Source organism: Peromyscus californicus, unplaced genomic scaffold (genome assembly GCF_007827085.1).
Source record: "Peromyscus californicus insignis strain IS unplaced genomic scaffold, ASM782708v3 Scaffold_2__1_contigs__length_46816999, whole genome shotgun sequence".
Taxonomy (NCBI): domain Eukaryota; kingdom Metazoa; phylum Chordata; class Mammalia; order Rodentia; family Cricetidae; genus Peromyscus; species Peromyscus californicus.
Window position 1 is genome coordinate 13,466,228 of NW_026294540.1, and position 24,950 is coordinate 13,491,177.

A 24,950-nucleotide genomic window follows, 5' to 3' on the forward strand; every position below is an offset into this window, starting at 1 on the left:
ACTTGTTTTTTTTCTCACATGTCTTCAGTCAACAAATATTTCTTCAGTGGGGAGCAGGTGCCAGAAAACATCCTGGCCGCTGGGAGTTAGACAGTGACATTACTGTTCACCAGCTGCTTTGGATTTACCATCCTGCAGTTCCTTAGTCCCTACCGTACCTCACCTGAGCTCCACCCTCAACCCCCTTGCCTCGTGGTCGCTGCACTGGTAGGTTTTTTTTTTTCCCCCCCTTAGGTCCTGACTTTTCACATTGCTGGCCCAAATCTCAGTTCAGAGAAGACCCAAAGGTGTGAACGTGTGTACAGTCGGCCCCTATAAAGTAGTAGAAAATGCCACGAAGGGGCCCCCGGAGTGGTAGTACACGAATTGCACTCTGGAGGCATGGATCTGTGTAAATCCAAATCCATCTAGATGACATGTCCCAGGCCAGGCAGGGCTATGTAGTCTCAAAAATAAATACAAATGGGGACTAGCATTCTAAAATCAAAATGACAACCCTGTTACTATCCACTTTTTTTTTTAAAAAAAAAAAAACCGTTTTTATTATTTTTCTCTACACATTTACAGCCTTCTGAACTATAATTTACACATTGGTGTTTGTGTCTCTTCTACTGGAACGTCGGCTGCAAGGGAGCCGGGAATTTTGCCCCTCTTGTGTTCTGGGACAGGCACTCACCACTCTTTCAAACTTGTGATCCTCCTGCCTCAGCCTCCCCTGTGCTGGGATTACGGGTACACATGCCCACTCCGGGATCGACTCGGTCCCTCTCAATCACAAATTTAATGCCTACCCTGAGCGCCTGGTGGAACAGTGTTGGCACCCAGTAGGCACACAATAATCGCTGACGGAACTCTAGACCTCCACTTGGCCTTTTTCCAACGGACCTTTGGCCACCTTGCTCCAAGGAGGAAACAGGCCTCAGGAGGCGCCCAGAGGTGACCTCGGATGGCCCGACCGAGGAGCTCCGGGAGCAAAGCCACACGAGCAGCTGCAGAGATGAGAAGCGAGTCGTGCCAGCGCGGGGCGCTTCCAGGAAGGCGCGCCCGGGGCCGTGGGCGGAGCCGTCGGAGGCGGCGCGGGGGGCACGTAACTCGCGCGGGGCACCGCCCACCTCTTTGTGGGCGGGGGGTATCGGAGTGGGTGTGGCGTATGCAAATAACCGCGGGGCCGCCGGCCAATCGCGGCGCGCGCCGAGGTGCCGGCCTGGGGACCGGACGCCCGTCGGCGCGCAGGCTCCGGTCGCTGCCGCTGGGACCTTGGCCGAGCGGTTCTGTTAGCCACGGCCTCGGCCTCCGGATCGGGTGCGTCCGGCCGCGGGAGACAGACTCGAGTGGGAGCGGGCGGAGGTACGGCGCGACCCCGGGGCCGCAGCCTTCGCGGGCGCCCGCCGCCAGCCGCGCCTTCGCAGCGTACTCCATGCATCCGGAGCCTGCCCCGCCCCCGAGCAGCAGCAGCAATCCCGAGCTTCCCTTGAGCGGCGGCAGCAGCAGCAGCACCAGCGGCAGCCGCCGGAGCCGCCGCCGCAGCGGGGACGGGGAGCCCTCGGGGGCCCCGCCGCTGCCGCCACCACCCGCCGTCAGCTACCCGGACTGGATCGGCCAGAGTTACTCCGAGGTGATGAGCCTCAACGAGCACTCGATGCAGGCGCTGTCCTGGCGCAAGCTCTACTTAAGCCGCGCCAAGCTCAAAGCCTCCAGCCGGACCTCGGCTCTGCTCTCCGGCTTCGCCATGGTGAGCTCGGGCCGCCCTGCCCTCCTCCCCTCTTCCTGCTTCGGCCGCTCCCGCCCGCGGGGCCCCGACGGGGCCCACAGTTGGGAGCGGGCTGGGCGTGCCTGGGGTGAAGGGAAGAGCTGGGATAAGCCGTCGTAAGCGCCGGAGGGGAGCCAGAGGTACTGAGCTGTGAGGGGAGAGAAGGCGGACGACCCGAGGTACCCAGGCACAGGTGTTTTCAGACGGGCACCTTGTTGCTGCAGAGAGGTTAGGGTCCCAAAGAAAGTTGCTTTCCTGAAATTGATAATGTAAGAAGTCTGCCCTGCCGTGATGTGTTCAAGGGAGCAGGGAGAACGCGAAAGGTCTGGCCCATTGAGGACAGGTGTCAGGGGATGGAGATGAGAGCTACCCTGTGCCGCGCCCTCCCACACACTTAAGGCCAGAAGGTATTACGAAGGCTTCTTTATCAAATATTGGAGGGGATTTCCTAATACTTTCCACCTCCCCGTACTCCACACACTCTCACTCCCCCTTAATGCGCCCTCCCCCGCCCCCCCCCCCCCCGCATTTTCCAAGAGCCTCAGCCTAGGGGTTGACAGCCACTCCCCATCCTCAGTTTCTTCTCCAGAAACTTGCCTCTGAGTCACTGGGTGTGGGGGAGGAGGGTGGGACATGTTCCCCTTGAACGGGGCTCTTGCTAGATTAGGAGGTAGACATATTTTCCCCCCTCTAGTCCCAAGAAGGTGGTACAAGAAGCCTCTCCAAGAGGTGCCCCGGGAGGCTGCAGGTTAAGCCCCAGAAGTTAACTCTGGGGAAGGACACCTTCAGGCCTGAGATCTTGAGTTTGCCTGGGGCAGGGCGCTACATAACAACTACATCATTATCTTTTGGTAAGATCAACCTGCATCAATGGAGCCTGCCTCCCTCCCCTTCACCACCAGCGCTCCGGCCTCCCCCTCATGAATTAGCTAAACCCTTGGCCTTGAGGAAGGGAGTGGCTGGCACCCTTGGTGTTTTCTTGGGAAGGGAGTGTGTCTGGGTCTCTCCCTGTCTTCCGCAAACAAGTGGGTCAGTGCAGCAGAGAGCCTGAATGCTTCAGAGGCCCACAGTGCCCTGGCTGCAGAGGAAAGGCCAGGAGAGGGGGTGATATAAAGTACCCCTCCCAGATATACCACTTGCATATCGATCTCAGGCAAATCAGTCTCTCTTCTCTCCCTGGACCTTGATTTCTGAAATGGTAAATAAAAAACTGTTGTTAAAAAAAAGTTCCTCTGACGCCACGGGGCAGTGGGGAGGCAGAGGCTGGTGGATCTCTGAGTTTGAAACCAGCCTGGTCCACGGAGTGAGTTCCAGGACAGCCAGGGCTACACAGAGAAACCCTGTCTTTGAAGGGGGAAAAAAAAGTTCTCCTGACTTTAAAAATGAAGTTGAAGGAGCCCTTTAGTGGAGAAAGAGGGCGAGTCGGGTGTGGCCTATAATTACAGTATTCAGGAGGCAGAGGCAGGAGGATTGCCTCCTTGACAGGAGTTCAAGGCCAGCCTGTTCTATATAGTGACTTCTAGCCAGGGCTATTTATGAAGACCTTGTCTTAGAGAGGGACAATAAAGGGGTAGCTCTGTAGTTTGTAGTTCAGACAAAATGATAAAATTCTTTTTTTCTTTTCAAGACAGTTTCTCTGGGTAGTCCTGACGGTCCTGGATTTCTCTCTCTAGACCAGGCTGGCCTCGAACTCAAGAGATCCACCTCCCTCTGCCTCCCGAGTGCTGGGATTAAAGGCGTGCACCACCACCACCGCCTGGTCTAAACTAGAAGGTTTTTTTAGTATTAAACCTTGTACCAAGCACTACGCAGGCTTAGCTCACTCCCCAGCAGTCTGCTCTGTTTCTTGTCAAGGGGCTTTACCGAGGCCACGCAGCTAATCTAGTAAACAGGACTTGAACCGAGGTCAGCTGGCAACTGGCTCTTGCTTGGGTCCTTTTGCCCCTTGTCACCGTAGTGCCGTGATCAGTGTCCAGCCAAAGGCAGGTGGCACCCGGCCTGGGGAGTGAGCAACAAAACCGAAACGTTTCTCTGGAAGCTAAAGAGATAGTTTGACGCTTTGTGGAAGGGAGCCACTGCTTGTATTCCTCTTCCTTCGGGTGACACTTTCCTCCTCTCTCTCCTCATTCTCTTCCTCTGTAAGAGGTCAGGCCTCCACTAAAAACAGTGGAGGATTGTAGAAGGCTGGGGTAACTAATAACCTTCCGTGGGCGTGGGCATGTCCACACTGTCTGTCTGGGAATTTTGTTTTCTCAGCCTGGGTGGAGTAGGCTCCTCAGCTCCACGATGGCATCTCCTAAACCCTGCAGACTAGGAAGGGTTGAATCCCAGCACAGCCTCCATGCTGAGCAGCAGTTTTGAGAGGATAACTAAGTACTTGCTATGAAGCCGGACTCCTAAGAACTCCGGATGCAGAGTCTTGAGGTCTGATTGTGCCCTGCCCCCAATACGGACACCAAGCCCTTGAGTGAGCCTCAAGAGAGGAAGGGGTGCCTGGCCACCCCGATGCCATGGTAACAGAGTGACAAGTTTCCTGGATTACTCTCCCTTGGCTTGTGAGTCAGCACAACTAACTTCCTGCCCCCAGAGGGCTTCCTTCCTACAAACCTGGAAAATCGGAGGAGCTGACATGATCTTTGCTCTCTAGGGTTAGCCAGGGTGCCTGGAATGCTAAATTCACCTGCTTATCCATAAGGTGAGGGTGAGGGACAGTCTCCCAAAAAGCTGGTGGAGATTGAGCCAATCCTGACTTCACCAGGGAAGAGCAGCCAGGTACCTGTAACATGAGGAGGGTAAGTGTCTGTGAGGTTAGTTTTCTCAAGGGTAGAGGTGGGCAGATCCTATTCTCTTGACTTGAATGAAGTTTCATTACAAGGGCCCATGGGGGAGCCAAGCAATTTTGGGACCTGATGATGTACCCTGTTCTTCTATGGTCTGCTACTGAGACTCAGCAGATACAAAATGAAGCAACCTGAACATTAGGGTAGATGTACATCTTGCAGTGTCCCTGGAGCCAAGAGTGTCCCTCGGAGCCTAGCTTTAGGCTGTCTGTACCTAAGGTTACCACTCAACAGCCTGGGCCCGACCCTGCCCCTGTATCAGGACTGTGGTGATCATGCATGGCAGTCCGGTCCACTGAGGAGGGCGGGCTGTAACGTTAGCCTAAGCGGACGATAATTGGGAAGGTCAGCCTGGTGCAGTAAACAAAATGCTTTCCATAACCTGGGATCAATTATTTTTGGATTATCTTCCTCCTCAAGTTCTGCCCGCCAGCCCCTTTTTGTTCCGGGTTCCAGAGCAGGTTCAGAAGTTGGCTGAGATTTCTGGGAAAGTGAGTTGGAAGGAAGCACCCAAGTCATGAGACATTATTGGGGGTTTATGACATACTCGGGGAGGTCAGGGAGCCTGGAGATGAGCAAGAAGCTCCTGTTACCGCTCGGTACTAATCCCCAGAAGTGATCATTAATGCTGGAGTTGATAAGGCTCTTGAACTAGGCTGGCCATGGTGTAAAATGCTCACAAGTGTCATTGGTCTTCTTTTTACAAGCATGGTCGTCCCCGATGAACGACCTGCCTCAATGAAGTCACTGGTTGGGAAAGCAACCGTAGCCTTCTGAGTGGCACAGAGAGGGAACAAGAGTCAGAGAATGGTAAGGGCATAGAGCCCAGAAGCTCTCGAATAGGAAAAGAGGGAACAGGGACTACATCTATCCAGCTCCGATGCCAGTCTCAGCCAAGCCTCTTCAGACTGTAAAGTCTAGGGGAAGTCACTTAGTCTCCTTGAATCTCAGTTGTCTCACCTGCAAAATGAAGTAATAATAACAGCAGCCCCGTTGGGTGTGAGGATTCGGTCGGTTGGTGTTTGCAAAATTCTAATAGCCTGCTTCGGTCTCTAGGAGACTTGTTTACCCTAGTTACCATGGTGTGGGGGCTGCCGTGGAACGGTTAGCTGAGTTGGAAGAATGTGATCCCAACTGAGCCTTGAGGATGGTGGGGAGAGGTTTGGAGAAGAGCCTAGCCGGAGGAACTGGATCTTCAGGGAAAGATAGGGAGTCTGGTGTGGCGGGCATTGTGCCACACATCGGTCACTGTGGTAGCTGGGCATGGTGGCGCACACCTTCAAGCCCAGCCACTCAGGAGGCAAAGGCAGGTGGATCTCTGTGAGTTTGAGGCCAGCCTGGTCTACAGAGTGAGTTCCAGGCTAGCCACAGGTACAGAGTGAGAGCTTGTCTTAAACAAGCCTTGATTGGCTGTTTAGTTTGAACTCGTGTGTGGGTAGTAGGTAGCCCAGGCTGGCCTCGAACTCACAGAGATCCACCTGTCTCTGCCTCCCGAGTGCTGGGATTAAAGGCGTGCGCCACCACCGCCGGGCCCTTCTTTCATGCTTGTTTAAACCTCACAGAAGCTCTTAAAAGAATGAGATCCACACAGGGGCCCGAGGGCTCTTAGGGCTCAGATCACCAGCTAGTTGGGCTCAAGTTCTGGTGTGTCTAATTTCGAGCCTTTTCTCCTCTACCCCATTCTTGCCAATACCCCCCCCTTAGCTGGTTGATAACCAGGCCCTTGGAGTCTGCCAGATGCCCAATTCAGCATGCAAGATTTGTATGCTGGGCTGTGTATAAATGGAACTCGGCTGAATGTCCCAAGAGGAGGTTGATGTCCGCCTAGCAGAGAAGCCTTTTGTGAAACTTCAGAAGTGCCTGCGGCATGTTTCTGGAATTCTCAGCTGGGAACAGTGAGGGGCCCTCCCTCCCCTGGATGGGTCCCTGACTGGTAAGGAAAAAACTGTTCTGAAGTAAGCTTCCCAAGGCAGCTCTCTGTTGATGTACACTGGGTAGTGAGAGAGAATAGTCAGAAGAAAACGGAATGTGAAGTTAAAATGTAAATCAGCTGATTTCTCTAATGAAACATCTGAGGGCTGTAGATGTATCCAACCTTCCCATCAAACAATAAACACAGAACCAATGCAAAGAAGAAAGCCAAGAGGTCAGAGCCAAGAGCCAAAACCTTACCCTTCCTCCTGCAGTGGTCCTACCTCTCCGAACCAGAGCTACCCCTGTGTTAAAGTCTTTATATAGAGTTCCTGTCCTGCCTTCTCATTGGTTGTAAACCCAACCACATGACCGCCTCCTCACAGCCTGTCTGTATAGGCCTCCAGGTTTTCCATGATTGGTATTAAGATTAAAGGCATGTGTATCCAATAATGGCTGTATCCCTGAACACACAGAGACTTACCCAGCTCTGCCTACTAAGTGCTGGAATTACAAGCATACGCTACCACTGCCCTGCTTTCCTATGGCTTGCTAATAGCTCTGACCCCCGGGCAACTTTATTTATTAACATACAAATAACATTTTAATACAAATAAAATATCACCATATTTCCCCTTTTCTATTTTAATAAAAAGGAAAAAAAAGAAAAAGCTTATAACTAATATAAGAAAAACTATATACAAAAGGATAATAACTATATACAATATATACAAGTAATAAATACCTAAACAATGTCTAGTCCATTTGTATTTGACAAATTCAGAGAAAATAATTTCATTATCTATCCTATTTTGGTAAGTTCAAAATGTATCCTAATTAATCTTCAACTATAACTAACTAACCTTCAACTATAACTAACTAATCTTCAACTCCCTCAGAGACCCAAGAAGGAAATAATATTAGCTAACAAAAATAAAAACAGGAAGTGCACATAAGCAACCTCCAAAAAATTTGTGAGTTGACAGAAACAGACAGCTGTCTGGACAGTCACCTGAGGTTTCTCCGAAGTGCTGGGGCATCATCTTCAGCCTATAGGCCCAGCATATCCGACAGACTCATTTGTGAAGCAGGATGTACACAAGGTCAACAGTTCAACCTCACATTGAGTGAGAGTAGTCCATGTACCAGAAACACCTGAATTCCACCAGTGTCATGTCATGATTCAGGATTTCAAATTCTGGAAATTGCTGATGGTTTTCCAACTCAGCTGTCCATTCTTCCTGGCTGTGTATATATGGCTTCATCTCAGCATCCCATTCTTCTCCATATCCCTCCATCAAATGCCAGTCTACTATTGAGAGGCGTGAGCTTAGTTACTCTTCAAGAATAACTGTTTCAGCTGCTGTTCCATTGCACATCAGAGGCCATCGGCCCACTGCCTGTTCAGCTGCCTTCGAAGAAAAGGGCACTGTACCTTTTTCGAATTGCGAAGGCCACTTCAGAGATGGTGCCATATTGTCCTGGCCTCTGAAGATGCCTTTTGATAAAGCCATAACCACACTTGTTTTGGCAAGAATCAGTAATCCTTTGTTTTATGTCCTGTTTGTCCATTTTGTCCTGTTGATTCGAGGATACTTTGTTGTCCAGTGGCTAACTTTTGCCACAATGAAAGTTAACTCCATATGCAGTTTCTTCAATGCCCATATTTTCTCTGAAGTAGATTGGTACTGCCAGGAGTCGACATGTCTCATAGTCATAACAAAAAAGAAAAATTTTCTAAGTTATTAAAACATTTTAAATGCCATATTCTGTAGATCTCTGAAGGGTTTGAAGATAACCTGTCTATCTAAAATATATCTACTCAATCTTGAAAACATACCTAATATAACTACAAGTTCTATTATAATATCTAACTACTAACTTTCATTTCTTTATATCCTAATAGTTGGTAATAACATTCAAGGATCAGAAAATTGCATTACATTGTTAGATGAACGGTACAATTAGAAAAATATATATAACATTTTCTAACAATATCAATTTCAATATATATAATTTGTATACAATATAAAACAATCCAATCCAATGTAAAGTATTTACATTTTTCTTTTCTTTCTTTTTTTTTTTTTAATAAGAACCTTAAATCTAATCTCCTTTGCTTAGCCTTTTTCCTAACCCTTGACAACAACTTGTAACCAACCCCCCTAATCAATGAAAATTATCCCAGACCCAAAACCCATTAAAAGACCAAAAAAACCAACCGCCCCACACCACCTCTTTGGGAATGTGGGCATCGTATTCTTGAAATTGCTTCCTGCTGGGTATGGGCGAAGGTATCTTTATCCTGAAAGAAAAATTTTAGGTTAATTGTCAAATTCTAGGAAAGGTAAATATATCCTTCGTTATCCAGTCTGTGTATAATGCCAAAATTCAGGGTTTATCTCAAATCCTTATTCAAGTAGTCTTTGAGACTGGATCATCTCAGCTAGCTCTTCTCAAAATTGCTCTGAGCACTTTGTAGTTCAAAGCTGATCTGTAGATGATGTTTGTCAGCTTAGTGATGTTATTATTGTCCACGTGGAATTGTTGTTGTTGTGGGGCCCCATCTTCTTCCTGGAGACTTCAGTTGATGTTAGGCCTAACCGTGATTTCCTGCAAAAAACTGATAAGAGACTCGAACACAAAGACTATATATGCGACTTTTTAGAATTAGTACTCTATATGACCATTTATATCTTAACAAAGTTTAAAATGTATATATATCTATATATATTGATCTTGTAAATTTTGATATAAAATTCATACTTTAAGAAAAGTTTAAAGAATCAGAATAGAATCAAAGAGTTGAGATTCGTAATAGAATAGTCCCTTAATTAATTTGGCTTTTCTCCTGTCCCATAGCAGAAGATGGCTCTTTTCCTCTGGCATGATACAGGGAGTTTGCATTTTCCTTTTAACAACATGCTTGAGTTTAAAGAAGGAGAGAGCCATTCTCCAACTCCAAAGTCAGCTTTAAATTTTAATTGAACTGGGACTATTAGAAGTTAAATAGTGTTAAATCTTTAAAGAAAAGCAGAAACAAACATTTAGGAAGACATAAAATTTTTTTAGATAACATACCCATACGCCATTTCACTCTGTTTCTTAGGATAGATGATTTGTTCCTTTTCTTCAGTTGTCTCATTTGTCCAGTGTTCTTCAAATTCGTTAACCTTCATTCTCCTAAAAGACAAAAACAAAAACCTTTCCCCAAGGTTTTTTGGGGATGTTCCTTTTTGACAAGTTATCTGATTAAATGAAAAGGCATGTGTTACTGGTGTAAGTTAGTTTAAATTGGATGTTTACGATAGTTGATGAACTATCACCTCCTCTAATTAAGAGGTCTCTCTTGTTCAAATCGAACCTTTATCAATTTTGATGGTACCCACAGCTTATCTTCTCCTGTAGAAATAAAAGCAAAACCTCGTCCCCAACGTAACACATACCCTGGTTTCCATTCTGAGGTCAGCACATCCTTAAAGTATATAGGTTGATTTAATTCTGTAGTTTTTTCTATTATCCAATGTCTCTCTGCAGCTGTTGTTCCTTTCTCATTGGCATTGAGAAAATTCAAAGTTAATAGAGCATTATGTAGTCTATTTCTGGGGGTTTTTGTTACTCCTTTTTGTTTATTTAGCATATCCTTTAGAGTTCTGTTTGATCTTTCTATAACTGCTTGACCTGTAGGATTATGTGGTATACCTGTAACATGGTTTATATTATAATAAGCAAAAAACTGTTTCATTTTAACAGAGACATATGATGGAGCATTATCAGTTTTGATTTGTGCAGGTATACCCATAATGGCCATAACTTCTAGCAAATGAGTGATTACAGAATCAGCTTTTTCAGAACTCAAAGCAGTTGCCCATTGAAATCCTGAATAAGTATCGATAGTGTGGTGTACATATTTCAGTTTTCCAAATTCTGCAAAGTGAAACACGTCCATCTGCCAGATTTCATTCCTCTGAGTACCCTTTGGGTTACATCCTGCTGGTAATGGTGTTTGATTGTAGAAGGAACAAGTAGGACATTTCTTTACTATTTCTTTGGCTTGTTGCCAGGTTATGGAAAAATCCTTTTTTAAACCTTTACTATTTACATGATGTTTTTTATGAAATTCTGAGGCCTCCAGCACATTTCCTATCAATAATTTATCAATCTCATCATTGCCTTGTGCTAGAGGGCCTGGCAGACCAGTATGGGATCGGATGTGAGTTATATATAAAGGATGACTCCGTTTTCTGATTGTATCTTGTAACTGAATAAATAATGAAGTTAATTCTGAAGCATCGTGGATAAATTCTGCAGTCTCAATATGTAATACTACTCTTTCAGCATACTGAGAGTCAGTTACTATATTGAGAGGTTCTGAAAAATCCATTAATACCAACAGAATAGCATACAATTCTGATTTTTGAACTGAATTATAAGGACTTTGAACCACTTTACTTAAATTTTCTGATTTGTAACCTGCCTTTCCTTGTTTGTTGGCATCTGTATAAAATGTACGAACTCCAGATATGGGTTTTTTCCTCACAATTTGAGGCAAGATCCAATCAGCTCTCTTTATAAGATCAATTCTATTGCTTTTGGGATATTTGCTGTTAATTTCTCCCAAAAAATTACTACAAGCTTTTTGCCAAGCTTCATTTTCTATCCATAATTTTTCAATGTCCTCCTTAGTTAAAGGTACGACAATTTCTGCTGGGTCTATTCCTGCTAATTGACGAAGTCTCAATTTTCCTTTCCAAATCAAGTCAGAGATTTTTTCCACATAAGTTTTTAATTTTTTATTTGGTTTATTTGGTAAAAATATCCATTCCAATATAATATCTTCCCTTTGCATTAATATTCCTGTTGGGGAATGCCTAGAAGGTAAAATAACCAAAATGCAATCCAGCTTTGGATCAATACGATCTACGTGCCCTTCATGTACTTTCTTTTCTACCAAGGCCAATTCTTTCTCAGCTTCAGGTGATAATTCTCTTGGACTATTTAAGTCCTTATCACCTTCTAAGGTTTTAAACAAATTATTCAGTTCATCATTTTTTACCCCAACAATAGTTCTTAGATGAGAAATGTCTCCAAATAATCTTTGAAAGTCATTAAGAGTCTGTAGTCGATCTCTCCTAATTTGCACTTTTTGAGGTCTAATTTTTTGAAGTTCTATTTTATATCCTAAATAATTAACAGAATCTCCTCTTTGTACCTTTTCTAAAGCAATTTGTAATCCCCAGCAAGGCAAAATTTTCTTTACTTTTTCAAACATTCTTTCTAAAGTATCTGCATTTGAATCAGCTAATAAAATGTCATCCATATAATGATAAATTATAGATTTAGGAAATTTTTTACGTACCACTTCTAATGGCTGTTTTACAAAATATTGGCACAAAGTTGGGCTATTCAACATTCCCTGTGGGAGAACCCTCCATTGAAATCTTTTAACCGGTTGAGAATTATTATAAGTAGGCACTGTGAAAGCAAATCTTTCTCTGTCTTTTTCTTGTAAGGGTATTGAAAAGAAACAGTCTTTTAAATCAATAACTATGAGAGGCCAGCCTTTTGGTAACAGAGTAGGTAAAGGAATTCCAGATTGTAAAGAGCCCATTGGCTGAATTACTTTGTTAATTGCTCTAAGGTCTGTTACCATTCTCCATTTACCAGATTTTTTTTTTATAACAAATACAGGAGAATTCCAAGGGCTGGTTGATTCTTCAATATGATGAGCATTTAACTGTTCTTCCACCAGCTCTTGTAAAGCCTGGAGTTTCTCTGTTGTTAAAGGCCATTGCTGAACCCATACAGGCTTGTCTGTTGACCATTTTAAAGGTAGAGCTGTTAATGTTTTTGGAAGATTATCAGTTGTTGTGCCCTGTTCTTGTATGACATGGATGGCTGGTGAGCACTCATTAGAATAATATCTTTTAATATTTCTCTCAGAAACATGTACTAATTTATGATTTGTTTCTGAGATTGGAGGGATATTAATCTGAGTATTCCACTGTTGTAACAAGTCTCGACCCCACAGGTTCATAGCTATGTTAGCCATATATGGTTTTAATTTTCCTTTCTGTCCTTCTGGACCTATACATTCAAGCCATCTTACACTTTGTTTCACTCTAGATAATGTCCCAATTCCTAAGAGTTGAATGTTTACCTCCTGAAGAGGCCAAGTTGGATGCCAAAATTCTGGTGCAATTATGGTAATGTCAGCACCTGTGTCTACCAGACCAGACAACAAAACACCATTTATTTTTATTGTTAGTTTTGGTCTTTGTTCATTAATAGAAGTTTGCCAAAAAATTTTCTTTATGTTTTTTCCTGTATTTCCTATTTTCTCTGTTTCATCATCTCGACTAACATGATTTATTCCAATAGACATTTGGTTATTTAGTTGCTTTGAGTAGGGGTTTCCTCTACAACTGCAGGAAAGGTTTGAACTGGATTTACTGTGGGGGCCTGCCTGAGGCCCCTCTGGGAGTTTCCCGAAGGTCGAGGCAGAGGGTTACCCTGTCTGTCCCTTGTTGATCTACATTCGTTAGTCCAGTGTTTTCCCTTACCACACCTTCTGCATACTCCAGAAGGAAGGGGCATTCTGTTGCCAGTGTTCCTTGAATAAACATTTCTAGGAATGACCTGTTTACAATCCCTTTTCAAATGTCCTTGCTTTCCACATCCAAAACATCTAACATTGCTCAAACCTTTTGAAATTGCTTTTCCTACCCACATATCATCATGGTCATAAGCCTCTACATTAACTGTATCTCTAATCCAATCTTCCAAAGGTGCAGATCTTGCCTTTAACGGCCTAATTATTCTTTTGCACGCTGCATTTGCATTCTCAAAGGCCAAAGATTCAATTATTATCTGACTAGCCTCTGAATTCGGGACCATTTTTTGTACTGCTGAAGTCAATCTTTGTAAGAAGTCTGTGAAAGATTCTTTGGGGCCCTGTATAACCTTTGTAAATGACTCAGTTTTTTTTCCTGGTTCTTCAACTCTGTCCCATGCATTCAAAGCTGCCGTTTTACATAGAAGTAGGGTTTGGACATCATATGAACATTGTGTTTGTACTGAAGCATATTGGCCTTCGCCAATAAGCTGATCCTGGCAGACTTGTATTCCGCTATCCCTCCATTGTCTTTCTATATTTTTAGCCTCATTACTGAACCACATTTTCCACTGGAGATTTTGTCCGGGTTCAAGAACAGCCTGTGCCAATTCCCGCCAGTCCTTTGGTATAATCCTATTACAAGTTGACCAGGTGTTTAACATTTGCTTTACATATGGGGAGTGCATGCCATAAGATGCTATTGCCTCCTTAAATCTTCGTAAGTCTAACATTTCAACTGGAACCCAAGTATTTTGTTCATTCTCTTCATCAGGTAGCTGCTGTACGGCTACTGGATAAATTAAGGGTGATTGTGTGAAAACTGGCTTTCTTTCTGTAACCTTACGATCCAATTTTGAAACAACTTCACTATTTATTTCTTCTGTCTGAATTTGAATTTCTCTATAATTCATTTTTACCGGTTTAACAAGTTTTTCTAAGACTGTTATCCTGGCACTTAAGTTGACGATCTTTTTAAATAGTAAAATGAGGATAAGAAAAGTAATAAACTGAATAATTCGATCAATATTAATCTTTTCATATAGTTGTTCCATTGTCAGAGTGCCTAAAATTTCAAACAAAGCCCAATTTTCTTCCAATGTACACATAAAGCCCATTTTTTTTTTTAATGTAGAAAAAAATTCTCTTTTAAATAGATATGTTAATTGACTTACCAAGTCTGGGTAGAACAGTAGAATCCCAGGGAATTTCACAGCCACCTGGTGTTCGAGGTGTGAATCCAGCGAGAGAGAGAGAGAGAGAGAGAGAGAGAGAGAGAGAGAGAGAGAGAGAGAGAGAGAGAGAGAGAGAAAGTGTAGCCGCTTGAGCCGAGTTCAGCAGGGCAGGTCTGAGTTGCGGGTCAGTCAGGCCTGGGCCCAAGCTAGGCAGCCGGGCCGCCCAGGCTGGAAACCGGACCTGCCGCCAAGCCAAGCCAATCGGTTTTTAATGAATTCTTGTCACGTTGGGCGCCAAATGTAGATGTATCCAACCTTCCCATCAAACAATAAACACAGAACCAATGCAAAGAAGAAAGCCAAGAGGTCAGAGCCAAGAGCCAAAACCTTACCCTTCCTCCTGCAGTGGTCCTACCTCTCCGAACCAGAGCTACCCCTGTGTTAAAGTCTTTATATAGAGTTCCTGTCCTGCCTTCTCATTGGTTGTAAACCCAACCACATGACCGCCTCCTCACAGCCTGTCTGTATAGGCCTCCAGGTTTTCCATGATTGGTATTAAGATTAAAGGCATGTGTATCCAATAATGGCTGTATCCCTGAACACACAGAGACTTACCCAGCTCTGCCTACTAAGTGCTGGAATTACAAGCATACGCTACCACTGCCCTGCTTTCCTATGGCTTGCTAATAGCTCTGACCCCCGGGCAACTTTATTTATTAACATACAAATAACATTTTAATACAAATAAAATATCACCATAGAGGGCCTTTTTTTTTTTTTTTTTTTTTTTTTTTTTTTGAGACAGGATTTCTCTGTGTAGCTTTGCGCCTTTCCTGGATCTCACTCTGTAGCCCAGGCTGGCCTCGAACTCACAGGGATCCGCCTGGCTCTGCCTCCCGAGTGCTGGAATTAAAGGCATGTGCCCCCACCACCCGGCCTGAGGGTCTTTTAATGTGCTTCTAGAAAGCGACATTTCAGACAGATAGGACCACAGCCAGACAGTGTTGATGTTTTTGTTTTTTTAAAGAGGATTTTTGTTTCTTTGAGATTGGGTCTCTGTATGGCCCATTCTGACAGGGAACCCTTAATCCTCCTGCCTCAGTGTCCTGAGTGCTGGGATACAGGCATACCTGGTTCAGAAGAGGAGGCTTCTCTGTGTAGCCCTGACTATTCTGGAACTTACCCTGTAGACCAGGCTGGCTTCAGACTCAGGGATCCTCCTGCCTCTGCCTCTTGAATGCTAGGATTGAGTGCTAGGACTAAAAGCATATGTCACCACACTTGGTGAGAAAAGTTTTGTTTTTGTTTTTGTTTTTTGTTGTTATTTTTAAGTTATACAAAGTGATGGATTTCATTATAGCATTTTAAAAAATTTATTTGTTCTTTATGTACATTGCCATGGGTGTTGGGTTCCCCTGGAACTGGAGTTACAGACAGTTGTGAGCTACCATGTGGTTGGTGGGAATTGAACCCAGGGCCTCTGGAAGAGCAGTCAGTGCTTTTAACCACTGTGCCATCTCTCCAGCCCTCATTATGGCATTTTCATTCATGTGTCATTAGACTTTGAACAGTCTCCCTCCCTCTTAGGAAGGATTCTTGTGTGAGGCTGTTATTTGATAATCTTCTTTAGGGAGTATTGGTCTAACCTAGGGTCAGCCAACTTTCTCTCTCAGGGCAGTGTGGTTTTCCAGGTAACTATTGCACTCTGTCATTGGCCTTAAATGATATGTAAATGAATGGGTCAATAGAGGGGTGAAGGCCTATAAAACATCATATAAAGCAGCGATCTGAGGGCCCTGGCTGATCAGCCTCTGGCCTGAACTTTGGTCTCCATACTCGACTAAAACTTGTTAGTGCCAGCCTTACTAATTTTTATTTGTTTAGTTTAGAGACAGGATCTCACTATGTAGCCCTGGCTAGCCTGGAACTAACTATGTAGATCAGGCTGGCCTTTAACTCATAGAGATTACCTGCCTCTGCCTCTACCTCAGAGTGCTGGGATTAAAATCATGCACCGATACCCCCAGCCTTGTGTGAATTTTTATAAATAATATATACATTCCAATAAAATAACATGTCAGCCGGTGGTAGTGGCATACACCTTTAATTCCAGCACTCAGGAGGTAAAGGCAGGAGGATCTCTGAGTTTGAGGCCAGCCTGGTCTACAAATCCAGTTCCAGAACAGCTAGGACTGCTACACAGAAAAACTCTATTTCAAAAACAAAAACAAAAACAAAAAAAAAGATATCATGTCATTAGAAGCACACCTAAAAATAAAAAATAGAATAGTTAAAAGGTGAGGCTAAGCCGGGCGGTGATGGCACACGCCTTTAATCCCAGCACTCGGGAGGCAGAGGCAGGCAGAGGCCAGCCAGTACTACACAGAGAAGAAACCTTGTCTGAAAAAGTGAAAAAAAAAGAAAGATGGACATTGGGGTTCATGTCTGTCATTCTAGCACTTGAGAGCTAGAGGCAGGAAGATCAGAAGTTCAAGGTCATCCTTAGCTATATAGTGAATATGAGGCCAATCTGCCATACCTAAGACCTTGTCTTGAAAAAGGAAAAAAAAAACAGTTCTTGTTTTTCTGAATGTACCAAAGAAAAGTTAAAGGGTTGCTTGGGGATGTAGCTCAGTTACACAACGCTTGCCTAGCAGGCACAATGCCCTACGTTTGAATAACAGCACCACAAAGAAAAAGTGCTCAGCATGCACCCAGGAAACCAAGATGGGAGAACCATGAGTTTGAAACCAGCCTGAGCTACATAGCAAGACCTTGTCTCAAAAACACCTAAGTGTGGATGCTGGAGAGCTGGCTCAGTGATTAAAAAACACATGGCTGGGCAGTGGTGGCACACACCTTTAATCCAAGCACTCGGGAGGCAGAGGCAGGTGGATCTCTGAGTTCGAGGCCAACCTGGTCTGCAGAGTGAGTTCCAGGACAGCCAGGGCTACACAGAGAAACCCTGTCTCAGAAAAAAAAAAAAAAAGTAAAACAGAACATTTGTTGCTCTTACAGAGGACCTGGCTTGATTCCCAGCACCCACTTGGCTGATCACAACCATCCTTATCTCCAGTTTTGGGGGTCCAACACCCTCTTTTGACCTCTGAGGTCATACACCACCTAACATAAGTTCAAAATACGCATAAAATAATGAATCTAAAACTAAAACACCAACCAAAGAAAAGATGTGAAGAGAGGCAGGATGAGGCAGGAAGATAGCCAGTCTGAATTACCAAGTGAGGCCCTGTCTCAAAAAGAAAAAAAAAGTGGGGGGACCCCATTGTGCTGGATCTGCAGGATGAAACCTTTACTCAGAGGAGTGACAGCCTTATCAAGGATCAGAAATAAGTGTGAGGCCAGGCATGGTGGCTCAAAGCCTTTAATTCCAGTACTCACGAGACAGAGCCAGGTGGATCTCTGTGAATTCGAGGCCAGCCTGGTCTGCAAACCAAATTCCAGAACAGCCAGGGCTACACAGAGAAACCCTGTCTCGGAAAAACTAAACTAAAACCAAACCAAAAAATGAGTGTGGTCACCAAGATCTCCACTCCCAGAGAAATGGATGTGTTTCTCCTCCATTTTTTGAGGAGCCAGCCAGGGGGGCCAGCACATACCACCCTGACCCAAGTGTCCTGGGATGGTCCTTCTGTACCTGCCCTCTTGGAGTAAGGAAGACTGAAGACCAGCCCGTCAGGAGGGCTTGCCCTGGGGTGAGGTGGGGGATTGGGACAGCGTTTGATATCCCAGTGATTTTGCTACAGTATTGTTTCTCCCTCAGAATGGGAGGAGATAACCGCCATCTCAGGAATTCACAATAAAATGTTTAATATGAAAAGAAAGGGGAGGGGGAAGGAGTGAGCGCAAGACTGCATCAGCAGGCTTCAAGAGTAAATGGTGTTTAGTGAAACTTTAGTTTCCGCTTCATAAAAGAGTGCATGTCTATTTTTAGAGACATTTGGAGTACTGGACTGTCGTGGTCAAGAGAGTTTATAAACCACGGGGCTGGATTCAGATCTCTCTCAATAGATGGTCTGCATCTGGAACGAAGTTAGCAAGTGCAGACCACTCGGTGAAACCCACGTGACGGAGACTTGGGGGTCTCCCCAAGGCTACGGCTATCTATAGGATAACTGTAGAATGAACCAGAGGAGCTTGGAAGAAGAAAGCCGGGTTTCCCACTGTGGGTAGAGGGGTTGGGCATGGCAAGGGAGGAGGCTCTCTGAAGAGTATCAGGAATGCCAGGTGCTCAGGGTCTCCATGGAGCCCAACAGGGAGGTAGAAAGGCGGTTGGTATTCTAGAAGTGAGGTGGGCACGGGCCTGGCTGGGCCTTGCATCCACATGATCAGATCAGTAATCTTTAGCCCTTGTTTCAGATCTAGGATCCCCAATATCTCCTGTGAGGGTCTGTAGACTAGTGTGAGTCGGGGCCTGTAGTTTTTCACCTTCTGGGCCGTTAGGCCCTGTACAGTGGGGTTTGTGGAGGCCTGCTGGCTGGCTAGGAGCTGTTTATTTTGGGTTAACAGCCCTGCTCTCTGCTATATTTACCTTGTGAAGCGGCATGCAATCTGATCTGATGAGATCTCCCTGGGACAGTGCTGGGGCCCCCGGATGTCAGCTGCCAGCTCCTGCCAGGCCTCCCCTGACTTACTCTCCTGACCCTGAGGGACATATCCCTAGCGGGGCTCATTCTGGAAGATGACTCTTGTGCCCATGAATAGTTTTCATCAGAGTTCATGATTTATGCCCTCCACCCCTTCTCATTCAGAAGCGTTTCTTGCATGTAGCCCTGTGGCGTTGAACTTGGTCCTACATGTGGCCATGGTGCATCCTGCCAGCCTGTGTGTGGACTTCCAGGAATGGGTAGATGAGGGTAATGGGGTTTCTTCCGGAGCACAGCAGCAGGCCCTTCCTCTTCCTTGGGGACTTCAGCCTTCCCTCAGCCCAAGGCTGTCAGGATACCTACTCTTGGTGCCCCTAGACCACGTGTGCCTCAGCCAGGTTTTACGGCCCTGGTGACGCTGTCCTGCGGACACGGTGGCTTGGCCGGGTCTTGGGTGGAATACACTTCTCCCTGACGTCCGCATTGGGAGCTAATGCTGTCTCAGAAAGAGGCCCCTAGTGAGGACTAGTGTGCAGGCCTGGGGAGTTCGCCCTTTCCCCTTCCACATCTAGCTCTTTGTTTTTTCTTTTTTCTTTTTTTTTTGGTTTTTCGAGACAGGGTTTCTCTGTGTAGCTTTGCGCCTTTCCTGGAACTCGCTTTGGAGACCAGGCTGGCCTCGAACTCACAGAGATCCGCCTGGCTCTGCCTCCCGAGTGCTGGGATTAAAGGTGTGCGCCACCACCGCCCGGCAGTTTTTTCTTTTTAACTAAGATTTATTGAGCTTCTCCTGTGGCTGAGTCTGTGCTAAACATTTACACATCAGAACCTCGTTTAACCTCAGTGACCAGTGTGAAGGAAGCGTGCCTCAGCACACGGGCTTCAGAGTTGCCTGAGTTCCCCTACCCTACCCTAGAGCAGGATCGCTAGCTGCCTTTCTGCAATGGAGCTCATTTCTCTGAGCCTCAGTTTCCTATTCTAAAGAGTAATGAGCATATGTGTGTCTGTCTGTATGTGCATGGACCCCAAGGCCTCACCGCACCTGGCTAGCATGCTCCTGCTGAGGAATAGCCTCTGCCCCAATAACGCTAACTAATAATCATTGATACTCTATACGTTTATCCTAAGTCGGGTCATGTTAGAGGGTATTTTGTGTTCACTAACTCTGGAACTTCATACCTATCATAAGCAGGCCTCCATTTTATGGATGCAAAACCTGGAATACTGAAGAGTTTAAATACTTGTCCAGGGTCACCAGCTGTGTAAACTGAGGCCCAGGTTTCACATTTGGCTTTCTGTTATGGGTCTGTGTGCTTAACGCTGTACAAAGGGGGGCAGTGTGCCACCTGGAGGTTGCTGGGGTGCAGGAAAGTACACAACCACCCCCCAACACCAGACCCACAGAACAGTTCTGCACATTCCCCTCCACCCCAGCCGACAAGTAGCAAGTGGATCTGAGGCCGCCCCACCAGCCTCTCCTGCTTGTCCTTTCTCAGTTTCCGGGACAGCAGACCAAAACAGGAAGAGGAAGTATGGGGGTGGGGAGGTGGCAGGAGGTGCTGCTGCTGAGGGTACCCAGCTTCTCAGGTCAGAGCCTCAAGATGTGCCTTGCCTTGCTGTGGTGTTCCATGTCCCTGGCCCGCATGTACTGCCTGCCCAACTCCCTTGCCCGCATGAGCTCAGAATAATTCTCAGGGTTGGCATTCGGCCAGCGGGAAATCTTAAACAACGGTCAAAATCCTCATGGCAGTGCCCCAAATTTACATGAACTTGAACCGTTTTGTAAATTCTCAGGCTGGAGCATCCTTATCCTTGCTAGTTGTGGCAATTCTTAGGCAAAAGCCTTTCAATCCTGTTGAAATGTCCGGAAAAGTCTTAGGAATATATAAACCGGGCTGTTTTACTCCTGTCCCCAGATTCTTGGGCTATCTCATGGCTCTGACCCTAGTCTCACCCCTTCTGTCTTCCACAGAGGGATGGCTCTGACCTGCTTCTCTGGAGCTGAGCCTACCTCTCCAGCAGGAGGGGGAGAACTGCAAGCAGACTGGGGTAGGAACGAAGGTTTTTAAACTGATACTAATAAAACCCGTTTTTACCGGTTTTTCTGTGCCCCCACAAAGCAAGTATTTAGTATGGATGAACTCGTCATCACACCCCCCCCCCCCACATTTACCATCATTTTGTTTTATTTTATTTTTTTCATTAAAGACTGAGTCTCATGTAGCTCCGGCTGTCCTTGAACTCGCTGTGGAGCCAAGGATGACCTTGAACTTCTCATCCCCTTGCCTCTATTTTCCCAGTGCTGAGATTCCTGGCATGAACCAGCACACAGTGTAGCCGTGTTGGGGATTGAACAGAGGCCTTCATGCATGGGAAGCGAGCATTCTACCGAGTTACATTCCCAGCCTCCCTTGGTGATGGTGTCATTTCCCGTTTGCTGCCCTTGACCCTCCAGCCCACATGGGCCGACCCTGGCAAGGTACCCAGTTGCCCAAATCTGATGAGCTGGCTCCTTTGCATGAGGGTGATTTGCAAGGCCCAGGTGTAAAGAGCAGGTGGCAGTTCCAGAGTATGCCCCTGGTAACCCCAAATCCTCAAGTCTCCAGGAACTTGGGAGCAGCTGGTATGTGAGCCCTGGGGCTAGAGGAGATGGCCTTGGGCCTTGCTGGCTGTTGAGTCGGACAAGATATGGGGCACTGGCTTGAGCCAGTCTGTTCTGAGAAGCCTCTTGGTTCCTTGTTGGCCTGTGCGCTCTGTTCTCAGCATGAACCTAGATGTGACGTGAGAAGGCCTCCACTTCTCCAGCTTCCAACCTGTTCCTTGTCCCCAGAGCAGGACATGAAATAGAGTCCTGTTTTGATATGACAGTGTGGGGCCAAATGGAATAGTGGATGGTAGTTGATTGATTGATTGACTTCAAGATAAGGTTTCTCTGGGTAACCCTGGCTGTCCTGGAACTTGCTCTGTAGACCAGGCCGGCCTCAAACTCCTAGAGATCCACCTGCCTCTGCCTCCTGAGTGCTGAGATTAACGGCATGTGCCACCACGATGCTCAGTGGTTAATAAATTTATTTTACGTGCGTTGGTGTGAAGGTGTCAGATCCCCTGGAACTAGAGCTACAGACAGTTGTGAGCTGCCATGTGGGTGCTGGGAATTGATCCCGGGTCCTCTGGAAGAACATCCAGTGCTCTTAATTACTGAGCCATCTCTCCAGCCCGATTTTTTTTTAATGTATTTTTAAAGGTTTTCTTGGTCTGTAGAGATAGTTAAGCAGGTACAGGTGCCTGATGCCAAGATTGACAACCTGATTTGATCCCCAGGACCCACATGATAGAAGGAAAGAACTGCCCACCAAGACTAGAGGCAGGTGGATCTCTAAGTTCGAGGCTAGCCTGGTCTACAGAGTTAGTTCTGGGACAATCAGGGCTATCCAGAGACACCCAGAAAACACACACACACACACACACATACAGTATGCATGATACACTTTTTACTGTAACATCTTCACTATTTATGGTCCATACTGACAGTGGCAGCGTTCCCATTTGGAAGATGCTTACTGTACCCCGAGAACTCTCTTGTTAAAATAATTCTGTGAATTAATAGGTCACACCTGTTTCCTATATACGGTAAGGCTCGGAGACACTGACTTCCTAAGGACACACAGCTAATGGATTCCTGCTCTCGCTCTCCTCATCAGTAGTTTTTGCTACTTCTCTACCCAGAGTGGGTAGGCTTCATCATTCCCAGAGACCGAGAATCGGAGAGGTGGAGGGACGGGTCTGGTGGGAAGAGAAACAGGATTTGGCACGCCACTCACTTCCCTGTTCCCCTCTCCCAGGTGGCGATGGTGGAAGTCCAGCTGGACACAGACCATGACTATCCCCCGGGGCTGCTCATTGTCTTCAGTGCCTGCACCACGGTGCTGGTGGCCGTCCACCTCTTTGCACTCATGATCAGCACCTGTATCCTCCCCAACATCGAGGCTGTGAGCAACGTCCACAACCTCAACTCGGTCAAAGAGTCTCCCCACGAGCGCATGCACCGGCACATCGAGCTGGCGTGGGCCTTCTCCACCGTCATCGGGACGTTGCTCTTCCTGGCGGAGGTCGTGCTGCTGTGCTGGGTCAAGTTCTTACCCCTCAAGAAACAGTCGGGGCAGCCAAGCCCCACCAAGCCCCCTGCGGAAGCCGCCGCCCTGGCCAACAGCAGCAGCGGCGGCATCACCCCCGGGGAGGCGGCGGCCATTGCCTCCACGGCCATCATGGTCCCCTGCGGCCTGGTCTTTATTGTGTTCGCTGTTCACTTCTACCGCTCACTGGTCAGCCATAAGACGGACCGGCAGTTCCAGGAGCTCAACGAGCTGGCCGAGTTTGCCCGCTTGCAGGACCAGCTGGACCACAGAGGGGACCATTCTCTAACACCCGGCACGCATTACGCCTGAGTCCGCACCTTCTCCACTTGGCCCTGCGCCCTTCCCCACCCATGACCTTGTCCTGGCCCCGTCTACAGGACGGCCTGTGCGGGCAGCTGGGCTTCACCAGGGCTCGGTGTGCAGGGAAGAGGCTTTAAAAAAGAAAAAAAAAAAAAAAAAAATCACTGCACTTTGAGACTTTCTTCTGTGGGAATAAGCACTCTCTGTTCTTCCAGCTCTGGGTCCCCCTCCTGGTAGGATGTGGGGGGGTGGGGGGGACAGATGCTCTCTTTGTCCGTTCTCCTCCTCCGCATCAGTGCCACCCGGATGCTTCCTGTCCTGTCGTCCTCAGCCTCCTTCCTGGTGTGTGTGTGTGTGTGTGTGAGGGTGAATGTGTGGTGTGTGTGTGTGTGTGTGTGTGTGTGTGTGTGTGTGTGTGGCATAAAATATACTCACAAAGGACACCTCTTCCTCATGTCTTATGTTTGTTGGGCCTGGGCAGCCCGATAGGATGTCCCAGTCAGGTGAGCCACTAAACAATCTTTTTAAAAATGGAGAGAAAGGCCGGGCGGTGGTGGCGCACGCCTTTAATCCCAGCACTCGGGAGGCAGAGCCAGGCGGATCTCTGTGAGTTCCAGGCCAGCCTGGGCTACCAAGTGAGTTCCAGGAAAAGGCACAAAGCTACACAGAGAAACCCTGTCTCGAAAAACCAAAAAAAAAAAAAAAAAAAAAAAAAAAAAAAAATGGAGAGAAAGGAACCGGGCGGTGGTGGCGCACACATTTAATCCCAGCACTCAGGAAGCAGAGCCAGGTGGATCTCTGTGAGTTCAAGGCCAGCCTGGTCTACAGAGCGAGATCCAGGACAGCCAGGGCCACACAGAGGAACTCTGTCTTAAAAGACAAACAAATAAACAAAACAAAAGACTAATTTCAGCTTCAGGGGATTTGACCCCCTCTTCTGGCCTCACTGGGTACCAGCTCAGATAGAACGTATGTTCACATAGAAACACAGCTCTCCTTGTTAACTTGTTGTTATGACCTAAAAACAATGGTATTCCCTTACATAGCCACAGCTTATTGATCAAATTCAGAAAGACAACACAAAAACTTGAACAGATTTTAAGTAGCCAAGGCTGGCCTTGAACTTCTGGTCTTTCAGGAACATTCACCGCCCAAGTGCTGGACTTAACAGTGTGTGCCACACATCCACTTTATGGGATGCTAGGGGTCAAATCCAGGGCTGCTTCTATGCTAGGCAAGTGTCCTGCTTTGTCTAAATCCTCAGTCCAAATACAGGAGATTGGATTTGGGGACACTACCGGATACTCAAGTTCAGTTTCCTACTTGTAGGAATACCCTTTATAACAGTGTGTACGAGAGTTGTCACTTAATGTCGAATTTGAAACAGTTGCCTGGCTTTTGTCTTCAAATACGAACCTTTAGGGCTTTTCTTTTCTTTTTTTTTTTTTTTTTTTTTTGGTTTTTCGAGACAGGGTTTCTCTGTGTAGCTTTGCGCCTTTCCTGGGACTCACTTGGTAGCCAGGCTGGCCTCGAACTCACAGAGATCTGCCTGGCTCTGCCTCCCGAGTGCTGGGATTAAAGGCGTGCGCCACCACCGCCTGGCCTAGGGCTTTTATTAAAATGG

General features: G+C 46.5%; 1 protein-coding gene across 1 annotated transcript; it reads left to right on the forward strand.

The window, feature by feature from the left end:
- The first annotated feature begins 1,188 nt into the window (after positions 1–1,188).
- Positions 1,189–23,859, forward strand: Orai1 (ORAI calcium release-activated calcium modulator 1). The gene is made up of 2 exons (XM_052755366.1): positions 1,189–1,732; positions 22,733–23,859. Exons 1-2 carry the CDS (start codon positions 1,418–1,420, stop codon positions 23,333–23,335), a joined length of 918 nt encoding a protein of 305 aa, XP_052611326.1. The 5' UTR covers positions 1,189–1,417; the 3' UTR covers positions 23,336–23,859.
- The last annotated feature ends 1,091 nt before the right edge of the window (positions 23,860–24,950 follow it).